The sequence below is a fragment of the Aptenodytes forsteri genome, unplaced genomic scaffold, assembly GCF_000699145.1.
Source record: "Aptenodytes forsteri isolate BGI_AS27 unplaced genomic scaffold, ASM69914v1 Scaffold91, whole genome shotgun sequence".
Classification (NCBI taxonomy): Eukaryota; Metazoa; Chordata; class Aves; order Sphenisciformes; family Spheniscidae; genus Aptenodytes; species Aptenodytes forsteri.
The window spans coordinates 953577-966740 of record NW_008794115.1 but is presented as its reverse complement, the minus strand read 5'-3'; the positions used below and the strand labels follow the sequence as shown (position 1 = coordinate 966740).

The window sequence follows — 13164 nt, the reverse complement described above, 5'->3', positions numbered from 1 at the left end:
GTGTCAAAGGCCTTGCTGAAGTCCAGGTAGACCACATCCACAGCCTTTCCCTCGTCCACTAGGCGGGTCACCTGGTCATAGAAGGAGATCAGGTTGGTCAAGCAGGACCTGCCTCTCATGAACCCGTGCTGGCTAGGCCAGATCCCCTGGTTGTCCCGCCCATGCCTTGTGAGCGCCCTCAAGATGAAATCATGATTCTAGAGAACTTCTCTACAGATGGAGCTGTGTATAAAGCCTTTCCTTCTACTCCCAAATTTGAGTGTTGGAAAGACCTCCATCAGCTCTGTCCCTGGAATAAATCACAGGCCTCGTTCATAGCTTTGACTTCCGGAGAGGAACACATTCCTTGTCTAAAATGTAACTGAAGCACAAATTGGGAAAGGTAGCTCCTAAATTTCTGAGACAGATGTGGACTGTAAGGTATTGGGGGGAAAAAAAAAGCCAGTATTTAAATGGCGTTTCAAGAGCTACTCCCCATACACAAGACTTAGTTTTCAGCGAAGATGAATTGATCTTTGCAGTTTCTACAAGTCCACACACTCACAGTGACAGGACCCAACTGCTAACAAGCTGATACATAAACAACAGTTCTTGTCTTCTTGCCTCTTCATTCCTATCTATGCCCTTGATTTCCCAGGCAGTAATTGCAGTTCCCTGCTTTCCCATGTGTGTCCCTGCTTCACATAGGGCAACGCAGGCCACACAGATGCTGCTGCTGCAAGTTTAAAAACAAGAGTTCTACCTGCTTTCCCCTCAGCAAGGAAAGGGTCCTTCCTTGACCCATCCACTCAACTATTTCAAATTTGAAAATACACCTTCCAGCATCTGCCAATAGATCCAAGAGTTATGGAAGGATGGACAGACAGAACAGTTAATAGGCATTGTTCGCTTCAGAAAACCAGGTCCAAAAAAAAAATGTCCAACAAAAAAAATGTTTGTATCCCATTCACTGCCATTAGCAGAATAAGTTTTATAAAACAATTTTCTATACTTCATGCACAATGCACAACTACTCCAGTAGTTTTACAGTAACATTTACAGAAACAGTGACATGTCTGTCACATGACTGTACCACAGTCCCTTTCCCATCTATCACCAGAATCCACCATATGCTGTTTCAACTGCCAGGTCTCATACTACTTCTTCCACTTCAACACAGTGCCTAGCATACAGTTAGTCAAGGATACAATCACAGTGACACAGGGCAGCAAAGGAATGAGAAGTCAAACCATATTCTTTGCCATGGGGCAAGCTCTGCATGAATGTCTGAGAATCAGACACTGTAACCAACTGCTGGTAGGCAAGGACATATACAAGGATGTTCAGAGAGACAAACATCTCTCCTATATCAAACAGTGCCCGTGAGCTTGGGGAGCAAAGGAGCGTGTAAAGATATAGAACAGGTATTTCTTCAGTGATCCAAGCAAATACAATGGCAAGCTGGCCACCACAAGATCAGATTGCAAACTAGAAGTTTACTAGCGAACTTGATGGTTAAAAAAATAAACACAGATTCACCTTTTTCCTTTCTAGATCCTTTCTCTTCATTAATCAGTCTAAAAGACATTTACATAAGTTCCAATACATGTTCTTACTGTGCCTAATTTCTCATTTAGAGTTAAATGCCCTTTAAATCACAATAAACTGCATAACCTTATCCTGTCTATAGAAGGTTTCACTTCCACATATACATTACATTAGAACAGTCTTAATGCTAACAGTTTGCTTGCAAGTTTGCCTTAAGTTGGATGTGTAAAAAAGTGTAATACAGACCTCCTTTCTTATCTGACCAGTTTTGAGGGAAAGGCTGCAGATAATATCTATGCTATCATGCAATAGTAGGAAAGTTGGATTTATGGTCGCCCAACTGTTGAAACTTAATTGTGTAATGCTGTTTTAGCTATGCTTAGTGTCTCGGTACTTCCATGTTCACATGCAGACTTAACTAACCCAGCTCTTGCACACACCTATGTGGAAATTCAGAGGACAATCTATAGAAGCAAACACAATTCATTCCTTCTTGCTGATGAGCACCAGTATTCAGCCCTGCTTTAGTGTCCTCTCAATATCATTCTCTCCCATTGACTCACCCAGCCATGCCCAATGGTATACACATGCACTTGATCTGAACAGAGCCTTATTCATTCTTTCATGCTTTAGCAGAAGAAGATATGCTTGTATGCTGTAGAGACTATGGTCAGACTAACTCCACATTCACTTACTGCACAGATTCATCTACAGAATGGGGAAAAGCACTCCAGCTTGACAGATCCTGCATTACTGTCCTTGCAGGAATGCACTATATTAGCATAAGTCTGTTGGCAACACTCCAGCTCCAGGGCAGTTTTTGAACATCAGAGTTACCTTAAGACTTAGATTCCATGAGATCTCTGAAGACAATTAAACCTTCTGCTCAAAGCAGGGGTAATATGAAAGCTAGACCAGGTTGTCAAGGGTCTTGCCCATAGAAGTTTTGAAAGTCTCCAGAGGCAGAAGGTCCACAACCTCCTTCTCAGCAATATGCATGTTTATGTATATAAAATAACACATAATAATGATAACGATATATTTTATATATTTATCATATTTTTGTGTATGTATGTGTATGTACATACATATAATGTAGATTTCAGAACTTTACAAATCATTTCAACATATGTAACAAGAAAACCTAAATTTACTTAAATAAAACTGGTAGACTATCTATCCCTGCCGAAACCAGGACAAGCAACAGTTTGAGAAGATGTGTAGACCAGAGAGACAGAAGGTGCATTAGACCAGAGGATGTGATTAAGTAGTCATTTGGATTCCATTCACAGATATTACGTTTCCCATGAAGATGGAACACATGCAAATGCTACACTGATGGACTGCTCTGGACATAGCTCAGTAATTTAGAAAAATCCTTCCACAGGCAATACATGGTATCCACCATATAGTTTTCACTTGCATTTAAAGTCAGAACCTGTAAGGTAATAAATCTGCTGTTGTGATTTTTGACTCTTTTCACCTGCCTTCTTTTGCCACCCATGCAAACTCCAACACTACATGCACTTTTAGGTAATTTTTTTTTTCTTTCACTATCCAGTTTAGCCTTACCCAACATTTAGCCATATGCAGATTATTACTACCTTTTGAGGTTAAACAATATACCTCCTCCTTGTCTCCTACAGTTAACTTTATCAGCATGAAGACTTTAATTAGAATTGCTGGCTGAACATAAAAACACAATGACAAAAGAAGTGTAATCATAGGGACATATCTCACTACTACTATTAATATTTGTTCCTCTAATACTTTTGGTGAGCTTGTTCGCAGCTGCAAATTTAACTTTTACAAGGAGTGCTCCAGGGTCTTCATATGTGACATAGCAATCTACAGATATTGCAAGAGCATGAATTGCATCTACAGCATGCAGCTTTCTCTTCTGCCTCCATGAAGTTGTCAGCTGCTGGAACCAGGTCAAAGTCATCACTACTGAATCAGCAAAGACATGTAAAAGTGATGGATTACTTCCCTCTCTCCCACAGCTGGCTTTTTTGAGTATAGATCCTCATAGCAATCAATGGATAGAAAGATTAAGTGGTGAACTTATGCAGAAGCAGTAAGAGGTAAATCAACTGCGAAACACACAAGGCAAGCTTGTAATGGGCATGCCAGTGCCATAACCTGGAAGGCTACTGCATGCAGTGATATCCTTCCAGGGGCATCCCTGCAGCCCTGACCTCTCAAAGATAAGGCACCAACCTGCTGAGAAGCAGTAGGGCCACATGGCTCCTCTTTCTGCACTAGAAAGCTGAGGGGAGGAGAGAAAGAGGTGCACCCTTCTGCCAGCTCAGAGAGGCCTAGCTGTGTAGCTCCAGCCTATCACCCTGTAAAGAGCAAAACAGCCAGCGTCCTGCTGTTCTGCCCAGAGGTCTGCACACAGCTGGTCACGTCTGCAGTCAGGGTATTTCAGTCTCACCTACAGCTGCCATTGCAAACTGTTTGTGCCCCCTTCCACCTTCCCTTCAGCAACAGGAATGTGTCGACTCCTCCAGCACACTAAATGCTCTAACTTTGGAGTGGCGCAAGCCCCTCTGTGCAGGCTTTCCAGCTGCAGGAGAGCCACTCTATGATACTATACTACAGCTGGAAGATCAGTACAACAACCTGGATATATCAAGCCAGCAACAGCTGCCTATTATCACAAGGCTTCTCTAGAGTCAGTGCCGAAGAGTGACCAACCACAGCCCCCCCGAAAATTTTCCTAATAACACAATGGTGGTGGAAAACTATGTGTGATTAGCTTGTTCCCCTGCACAGCTCAGGACTCACTGAATTGCATTATCCTGGGTGGAAAGTCACTCCAGAACTCCCCACTCTCCAGTCTGGTGTTCAGCTTTACTCAAGCCTGTTTCATGGAGCAGACAGACATTATTGCCCAGCACTCAGTCCACATTGGACCAGGGTAAAACAATCCTCAGACAAACCTCACTCGCTGATGAGCCAGGATCCCTACATCACAGCTCAGGACTCCAGCTGAAATTCCCCCTGGACTGAGTATCTCCCTGTATGCCACAATTCAGCATCTCTTCCCCCATGCCAGATCAGTAGTTAAAATTACTTCAGTATTTAGCAGACACATATACCACCAAGCACCCTCAGAGGTATGGTGACGGCAAGCCCAACTCAACAGCACGCGTGTTCCCTCCAATACTTTCCATCATCCTTGAAAGCCAGCTGGAAACCTGTCAGCACACCTGTGCAGTTCAGTGAACCCAGACTATATGAGTCATCCATTTCACTACAAATAGAATCACAATCATGTACAGGCCAAATGAATCATCCATTGATTCGCAGAGTGTAGTGTTACACATAACAGTTGGGAGCTGCACCCCGCAGCCAAAGACCTCTCTGAGTCTCCCACTGGAACTTTCCCTTGAGTGTGAAGCTTCATAACAAGAGTGAAGGGGGGAAAGAAAAAAAAAGGCAGGCATTTGTCTGCAGCCTTAGGGACACTTGTTCTTCCCAAAACAGAATGCAACAAGCATTCTAGGCAGCTCTCAACCTTCCTATTATAATCTTGGAGCATCTGGCAGTTTTTAGTTTCTCCTAGGTTGCAGGCTTCTGATCCTTATCTATCTTTGAGTCGTTTGTGTAATCCTTGCAGTAGAAAAATTGCTCCAAGGATTTACCAAATCATCCAGCTCACCTTCTTCATTGCTGCTGCAATCTCAGTAACTTTGCACTGCCTTTACCAGAGATACATGTCTGTCAGCCACAGCAGAGCTTCTCAAATGAATTTCAGGTTTTAAACTGCCCGCAGTGGCCTTTCATTCTTCAATATCCCCTGCAGATCTCTGGCAGGGCAATCATGCCAATCACTATGGCTAACCAGCTTATTTCTTTAATGTAGACATATCAGGGTATGGGAGACAAGAAAGGAGCACTGGAGATGGAGGCAAAGGAATGTCTCTCTAATCTGAAACAGAAAGAAATTAGTACAGATCACAAAAGCTACAGCAAGCTGGACCAATGCTTTCTGTCTGACTGGCAGCATATTCTCCTGCTTTAACACTAACAGCACTAGTCAGCAGTGTGCCCTGGCAGCCAAGAGGGCAAACGACATCCTGAGGTGCATCAAATGCAGCATAGCCAGCCGGTCAAAAGAGGCGATTATCCCGCTGTATTCAGTGTTGGTGCAGCCTCACCTTGAATATTGTGTGCAGTTCTGGGCCCCACAATTTAAGAAGGATGTTAAGGTACTTGAATGTGTCCAGAGGAGGGTAACAAAGCTGGTGAAAGGGCTGGAATGCATGTCCTGTGAGGAGTGTCTGAGGACTTTGGAGAAAAGGAGGCTGAGGGACGACCTCATTGCTCTCTACACCTTCCTGGGGAGGGGAAGCGGAGAGGGAGGTGCTGATCTCTTCTCCCTGGATCCAGTGACCAGGAGGCCTGGGAATGGCTCAAAGCTGCAGCAGGGGAGGTTCAGACTTGACATTAGGAAACATTTCTTTACCTACAGGGTAGTCAAACCCTGGAACAGGCTTCCTGGAGAGGTGGTCGATGCCCCATGCCTGTCAGTTTTTAAGAGGCATTTGGACAATGCCCTGAATAATATGCTTTAACTTTTGGTCAGCCCTAAAGAGATCAGACAGTTATACTAGATGGTCATTGTAGGTCCCTTCCAACTGAAAATATTCTGTTCTAAGACAGGCCAAAAATCTGTTTGCTGGAACAATAGTGGTTGAAACTAGGGAAGAAAGGTTGTATCTGAAAAGGAGCACTTTCTTTAAAGAAAAAGAATGCCCTAAAACTTCACTTGGAGACAATCCATTGGATGTAACATAACTAACTTCCTCTGCAGTCCCACTTTACTGAGCTACAATCTAACAATCTTTATGAGGTCCCTACACAGAAACTACCCTCATAATACGAAGCACAGCTGTAGGCTGTTTGTACCTCATTCAGACTTTGCATACTGATCTTTAAAACTACATTTGGGACACTTGTGACTTTTCTTTGAACATTTAAGAGTATCTTATGTTGCTTTGGGTTCTATGGTTTTTTTAAACCTTGCAAGATTAAAATAGATCTTTAAACATCTCAGAAGCATCTCAGAGCAGAGGTCTGAATTCCAGGATGGTAGTCTGTTCACACACACTCCTCCTGTAGTTCCCTTCAGCAGCCTTTAGTCCACAGTCATAAAGAACTATCACATTATAAATTTTAAGTGGCTGAAGTCCCCACAGTGGTCACTATCACTCTCACACATAAAGCCTGTGAAATGCTTTGAAATCATTTGGGAATATAGCCACTGATAATCCAATATCTAGCATTTTTGCAAAGCCACATGGAGACAACACAAGAATTTAAGCATTACAGTTTGACATCAACGTACGGAATTCAGCTACAGAAACAAAGCAGCTCTGCGGGTTTTTTTAAGCCAGACCAAACAGACTGTAGCTACTTTTTAGAGTCAAATATTAACAAGCAATTAACTTTAAGCTGGCCTTCCATCCCTCCAGTGGAAAACATCCCAAGTACTTACAATCCACTGCAGACATGAGTGGTTCTGTTAGTTTTTCAGCTAGAACTGAAAACTATGGTCAGGAAGTCCAAATGACTGGCCTGGTAGATGAAGGGAGAGTGGTGGATATTGTCTACCTGGACTTCACAGGCACTTTTAAAAAGAAAAGTGTGTCCCTTCTGAGTTTTTGCCTAGAACTTTTAACCTCATACCTAATATCCTGTATCCCTCACTCTCTCAGTCCAAAAGGAATGAGCACTTTGTACCATGCAATGAGCCCAGAAATTAAGCACATGACAGCTCAGAGTGTGTTCCTAACAGCAGTGTGCATCTCTTGGATTTGAGAAGATAGCCCAGCACAGAAACATATTCATCTTGCATGCTTTCCTGTGAAGCAAGAGAAAGTACATATGAAAGAATGGTGCAAGCATGTGTTCTTGCTTATTGGCGGCCAAGTGAGCACGGTTCATAGACATTCGATACACAGGTTGCATGGAAAGGGGTGGAAACAGGACAAAGGTCCACCACCCTGCCCAGTTCCCTTATGGGCATTTGTACTGCAGTATTAGCCTTTTTCAGAATAAGGGCATGTTGAACATCTTCAGTTACAGTCTCCCACTAAATAGTTCAATAAGCACATCTTAGTTCAGAAAGGGCGAGTCAGTCTTCTCGCTTGAATCCAGTAACTGAGGTACTTTCTTTCAATGGTTTGGATCTGCTTATTGCAAGGGTATATTCATGATACACTCTTCCAGAAGACTACCACTCCCTCCCTCACAACTGCTTCATAGTCCTTCCTGATAACCTTTCCCTGCTCGGATCTCTCTGTGTCCAAGAGTCTGAAAATCTGGATGGTTCCCAGAGCTGAGACTGTTCCAAGCTGTGCAATACACTGCAGATGCCAGGCATACTTAACTGAACAGCCTACCACACCACTTTGAACAGCCCGAAAGTCACTAAGACTCCACAGACTCAGGTAATAACTGAATATCTTCCCATTAATAAGACTGTGATAGTCCCTTAATCATGAGACTGACATATGTGGAAAAATCCATTATAGCAACATGAGATACATGGAAAAAATGTAGCTTGCTGCCTTTATCTGTGGCCTTGCCCAAGCCATTCGTTCAGGTTCACAAGACCAGTGGCCACTGCTATCTTTTTCTTGAGACCTCTGACTCAAAGGCAGAGCCATATGCCAATGGGAACCACGTGCAGAGAGGAAGACTGTTTCAGAGTAGAACCAATTGTAAAGAGTGGCAGCCTGACACACTGCTGCAATGGATTAAACATGGGAATAAGACATGGAGTTACATCTGTAGTTTAGGATCTCTAGAAACTATATACTTTGATATAAATAACCCCAACACTGCTTAGACATCTTTCAAGTGTTTTCTCTGTGCACCTCGAAATACCAGCTGCAAGATTCTGTTAAATACACCTGACACTTTGCAAGATCAAATAAAACTTATACCATATAAAGAAATAAGACAAACATAATCTCAATGTTTACTAAAAGGTTTTAATTATATACAGATATTAATAATGTTCCATGGAGCCTAAGCACTTTTATGCAAGACCTTAAAAGTTGAAACACCATTGCCATAGTCTATTGCAATGTCAGAAAGGTACTTGTTTCTTACGTAATGGGAGGAAAGCTTTCAAGGCAAACAGGTTTAGCCCTCATGCTTAACTAGCAGTCAGATCTCCACATCACACACTTCTGAGGTGGATTCCATGGAAACAAACGGTTGTTTTTTTTTTCTTATACAAGTGTAGAATTCACACATAGACATTGTTTTCAGACTTTTGTAAATCAAGTCAGCAACTATGTTGCCTTGAACAGTTTCCTGCCTGATTGCTGCTACCACACGACATTTACATGCTTTTGCACTGGATCAGCTCTGCCTGTGCAGAACTGAGCTATTTTCTACAGCATCAGATATGTCCTGTCCTGTGGAAATGGATCCTGCAACTCGCGGTGTCTTCTGCATTCAATATCCAGAACTGCAGCACAGTTCTGCCTCCACTGCAGGGAGTGCAAAATGCTGCTTCTTATGAAATAATTATCTTTTAGAGGACAAGTACACTACAATCCCAGCTTTTAAATCCTAAGAACTTCCTGCAGTGGAGTATGATACAGTTGCTCTTTGAATAGTGTTCTAGGTTCTTCAGCTGCAAAGCCAGGCAGAGAAATGTTTAGGTTCAAAAAAGTGTAGTAGGTGAGAAAATACACAAAGTATCTCTTCACACAGACACTTTCCCCTCAACTATTACTACTTTCATGGATTTACACATATCACACAATGCCAGATAGAGGAGAGTCACTCAGGAAGACTTCAACTCATTGTTTCAGATCCCCAGTTCACCAAGTGGTTTGTCTATTGAGTTGATGTTAAGCCAAGTCTCACATTTATTCTTACACAAATACAGTAGCTGCCAGGTTGTCCTGGCATATAGCCACATGTTGTTCCAACTTGCCTACGCTCATTCATCTGCCACAGGAGAGCTAAGCAGTTAATGTCTCCCAGGCCAGCACTAAAGGTGGAAGCCAGTAATTTCTTATCCTCCATACTATGGGAACTGAGCTGCTTCTGCCATGAATTCTAACATAGCCTGCTTTCCCTTGTTTGAAGATAAGCATCACTGTTAAAGCCCCCAAACCTGCCTGATTGTACTACCTAAATAAAAAAATCCACCCACCAATTTGAATTTAAAGACATCTGGCAACAGTGACTCCCTGGGGCATCTGTTATAAAGGTTAGTCACCTCGCTATTAAAGATGCATGGCAATTTGGGTTTGTCTGCTTCAACTTTAGTCAGTACATCTACCTCTACACATCAAAGCCTCCTGAACCCCAGATACATTACATCTCTGTGGTTACTTTTACAACCTATGCCTGGAATCTTGCAAAATACAATCATGCCTGCCATAGCTTTTAATCTCCATCTCCTTTAGTCCCTGAATCAGCTAGTCTATCATTTTTTTCCCTGGGAATTTTGACTAACCAGTCTGTCGTTATTCATACTTTGCCATTTGTCCTTTATAAGTAACCACACCAAACAAGCACCTTACTGAATCTCCTTCCCATTCTAGTAACTCTTTCAAGTTTAACACACAACTGAGCTCTTCAGCCAACTCTTTACTGATGACCAGTCACAAAAGTTATAAAATCGCTCATTGAATTTGTTGAAAACCATACTTCTCACTGGTCAGTTACCACATAAAGGAAAACAGCACTCTATCCTTGTATGTGAAATAGAAAAAAAACAGAGATGCTGGAACTGAACACAAGCATTTAGCAAACACTATTGGATCATTAAACACTAACATACTTCTATGATGGCAGACCTATATGGCAACTAGATCTTTTTTCATTCCGAAGGTACTTACTAGCTTAGGCTATGCTACTCAGATTTTTTTCCCCCTTTCAATGTGTTTAACATATCTGTCAACTCTTCTGAATGTCAGACACCTAGGGTTTTTTATACCATCTTTACTGTCCCCTCTACTATATCCTTCTTACAGAAGTTTATTTCCACTTGCTTTATTTGCCATTGAACTAGACATATGCTGTTAACCAAATTCCTCATTTTTTCCTTCTCAGTGAATGGCAGGTGTAGGAGAGAAGCAGTTCTCTGCCTGCCCACTATGACTACTGCTTACCAGATTCACCTGTCAGGCGTTACATTTCAGGGCTGTGAAATAAGAGATATTTCATTTCCATTACTGTGAGAAAATAACACAATTGAACAAAAGGTAAGCTATGTAGCTCCTCGCAACCAAATTCTGTTGTGGGTGGGGGCAGGCACACTTACCTTTTGAGGTGTAGGGACGATTTTATTTCTCAGACACGTTAAGATTTCCTGCTTGTCACATACAGTTCTCTCTCTCAAAAACAGAAAGAATGTAACTATGACATGAGTGTTCTGTATCTTTTTTAAAAAACTGTAGGCTGCTCATTCAAAACAAGTTTTAGAATCTGCAACAAGGGCTTGGGAGCAGCACACAGATTTATGACCACACAAAGTAGCAGGTTACTTAGCAACAGATGCAACTGCTTTGAAAATTGCTTCAGTAGAGTCTAAAATGGAAAGATAATTTAAAAAAAAAAAACCATGCCCTATTAAAAAGAAAAAAAAAAAAAAAAGAATAGCAGTTGCTCTTGGAAGCGTTTTGCCCCAAGCAGTTATTTTCTCTGAAGTATGAAGTTGCTGAAAGCATTTGCCTAAGAGCAGATACAGCATATGGTATCAACACAGGCAATTGAAAGAAGACTGAATATACTGAGACTGTAACATAGTGAGACTCTAACTTTAATCATTCACTTCCACAAAAGAAGTTGCTTCTAGTCAGGAACTACACCTAAAATGACAGACAATGCAACAAATTCTAGACTTTTAATCTTGTATCATCACCATCGCAAGCTGATTTATTTGGAATTCCACCTAGACAGGATATAATTTATCAAGTTATCATGGAAATGTGTCACCACTCAATGCAATCACGTTACGTATTTAAACATGTACACACAGATCATTTAAATTGATAACATCCAGCACATACTTAGAATTCCTGTGATGTGACTATTAAGTTGTAAATGCCAATTTACAAAATGGAGAAATATTAATTCCAATATATGAAAAAACTAAACTATACTCACAGGACCAACAGAGGTGGGGGGATATGTGCTTTATACACATTTATATGTAATGATACAAAATAATTAATGCTACTTCCCTCTGCAAAGCCTCCCAGCTGTAACCTGAGTTCCTGAGCCCAGCACTTTCTAGTGCTGTGTCTACAGTATTTTGTTAATATTTGTAGAGAACAACCAGTAAAAGACAGGAGAACATTTGCACCTGAGCCAGTAGATATAGAGTTTGCTTCAGGTACCTGTCAGTTGGAAACACAATTATCGTGGAAGTTATGATGCTGTTGTAACACGGGACTTTCAGCTACTTCACCTTTGACACTGAACTAGGAGGCAAAGGAGTTATTACTGAACACATGACAAACTGTCTCCTTAAAAACAGGCGGTCTGACTTGAGATGACATCAGATTTTTTTTTTAATTATTTTTTGTATATGACTGCTCCATACACGTGCAATGGGGCTGAGGCCACAACTTTGGGTCACAAGCACGGGGCTTCTCAGGTGACTCTAGGGCTCCCCAAACGCCCCCTCAGAGACTCACATCCTGTTCTGCAGGAGCATGCCAACCCAAGAGCCTTGGTACCAGTCATGAGGTTTGCAGTGCACTGTGCCCCAAAAGCAGGGCTAGGCACACCTGCAAACCTGACGCATCAGAAGGGAGGTGAGTTTGAAAGCCCAGAGAACAGGGCACCACCACTTCGTGTGCAAGCCTTGCACATGCCCTGCCTGCCCCGAGATGTTAAAAGGGGCCAGGCCACCCAGTGAAGCATGGGAGAGCAGTGGCCACTCCAGATGCATTCAGACAGCAGCTAGACCCCTCACCAAAAATCCTTCCAGGGACTGACATAGCCCCAGCCCTACTATCTAGTCTACAGGGGCGGAAACAGGAGCACAACACTTACTTTATCTTTCATGGCAGAGGGGACAGAGGTCGCCAGCTGCTTGGAGCCCTTATTGAGCTTCTGGCCTGCGCCATCGCTGCCACTGCTGCTCTCGACCTTGATAAGCCGGTGCTTGGGGGAGACGTACTTCACGTTGGGCGGTGTTGCCGGGCGGCGCTCGCTGTGGCTGCGAAAGAGGTGAGGGGAGCCAGCTGCGCAGGTGGCAGGGGGTGCGGCGCAGCATGATGAGGAGGAGAAAGCCTTGGGGGCTGCCTCGCCCAGGTCCTCGGGTGTGGAGTAGTCCGGGCGACACATGGCACGCAACTTGCGCAGGGATGAGCCGGGCCCGCTGTAGGGGTCCTCGAAGTCGCGGTCTTTCTGGGCACGGTAGGCGCGGAGCAGGTCACTGGTGTCGTCGCGCAGGCGGCGATGCGGGAAACCAGGCGAGGTGTGGTGGTGAAGGTGGAGGTGCGGAGGCCCTTCGGGGCGGGGCATGCTGCTGGCACCGTTGCGTTTCTCTCGGTAGTCGGGCCGGGGAGGCTGCGGGGGACTCTTGGTCTTGTTATTGCCCAGGCTGAAGTACTTATTCAGCCATTTGGCCATCGTCTCTCCCGG

General features: G+C 43.2%; 1 protein-coding gene across 1 annotated transcript in view; it reads right to left on the bottom strand.

Annotated features, from left to right (window-relative positions):
* SHB (SH2 domain containing adaptor protein B) overlaps window positions 1-13158 on the bottom strand; it is a 93783-nt gene extending 80625 nt beyond the window's left edge. Inside the window, exon 1 of the mRNA XM_009275865.2 lies at window positions 12571-13158. Coding sequence (XP_009274140.1) covers window positions 12571-13152 — 582 coding nt within the window. The 5' untranslated portion in view covers window positions 13153-13158. The remainder of the gene's footprint in view (window positions 1-12570) is intronic.
* Between the last annotated feature and the right edge of the window lie 6 nt (window positions 13159-13164).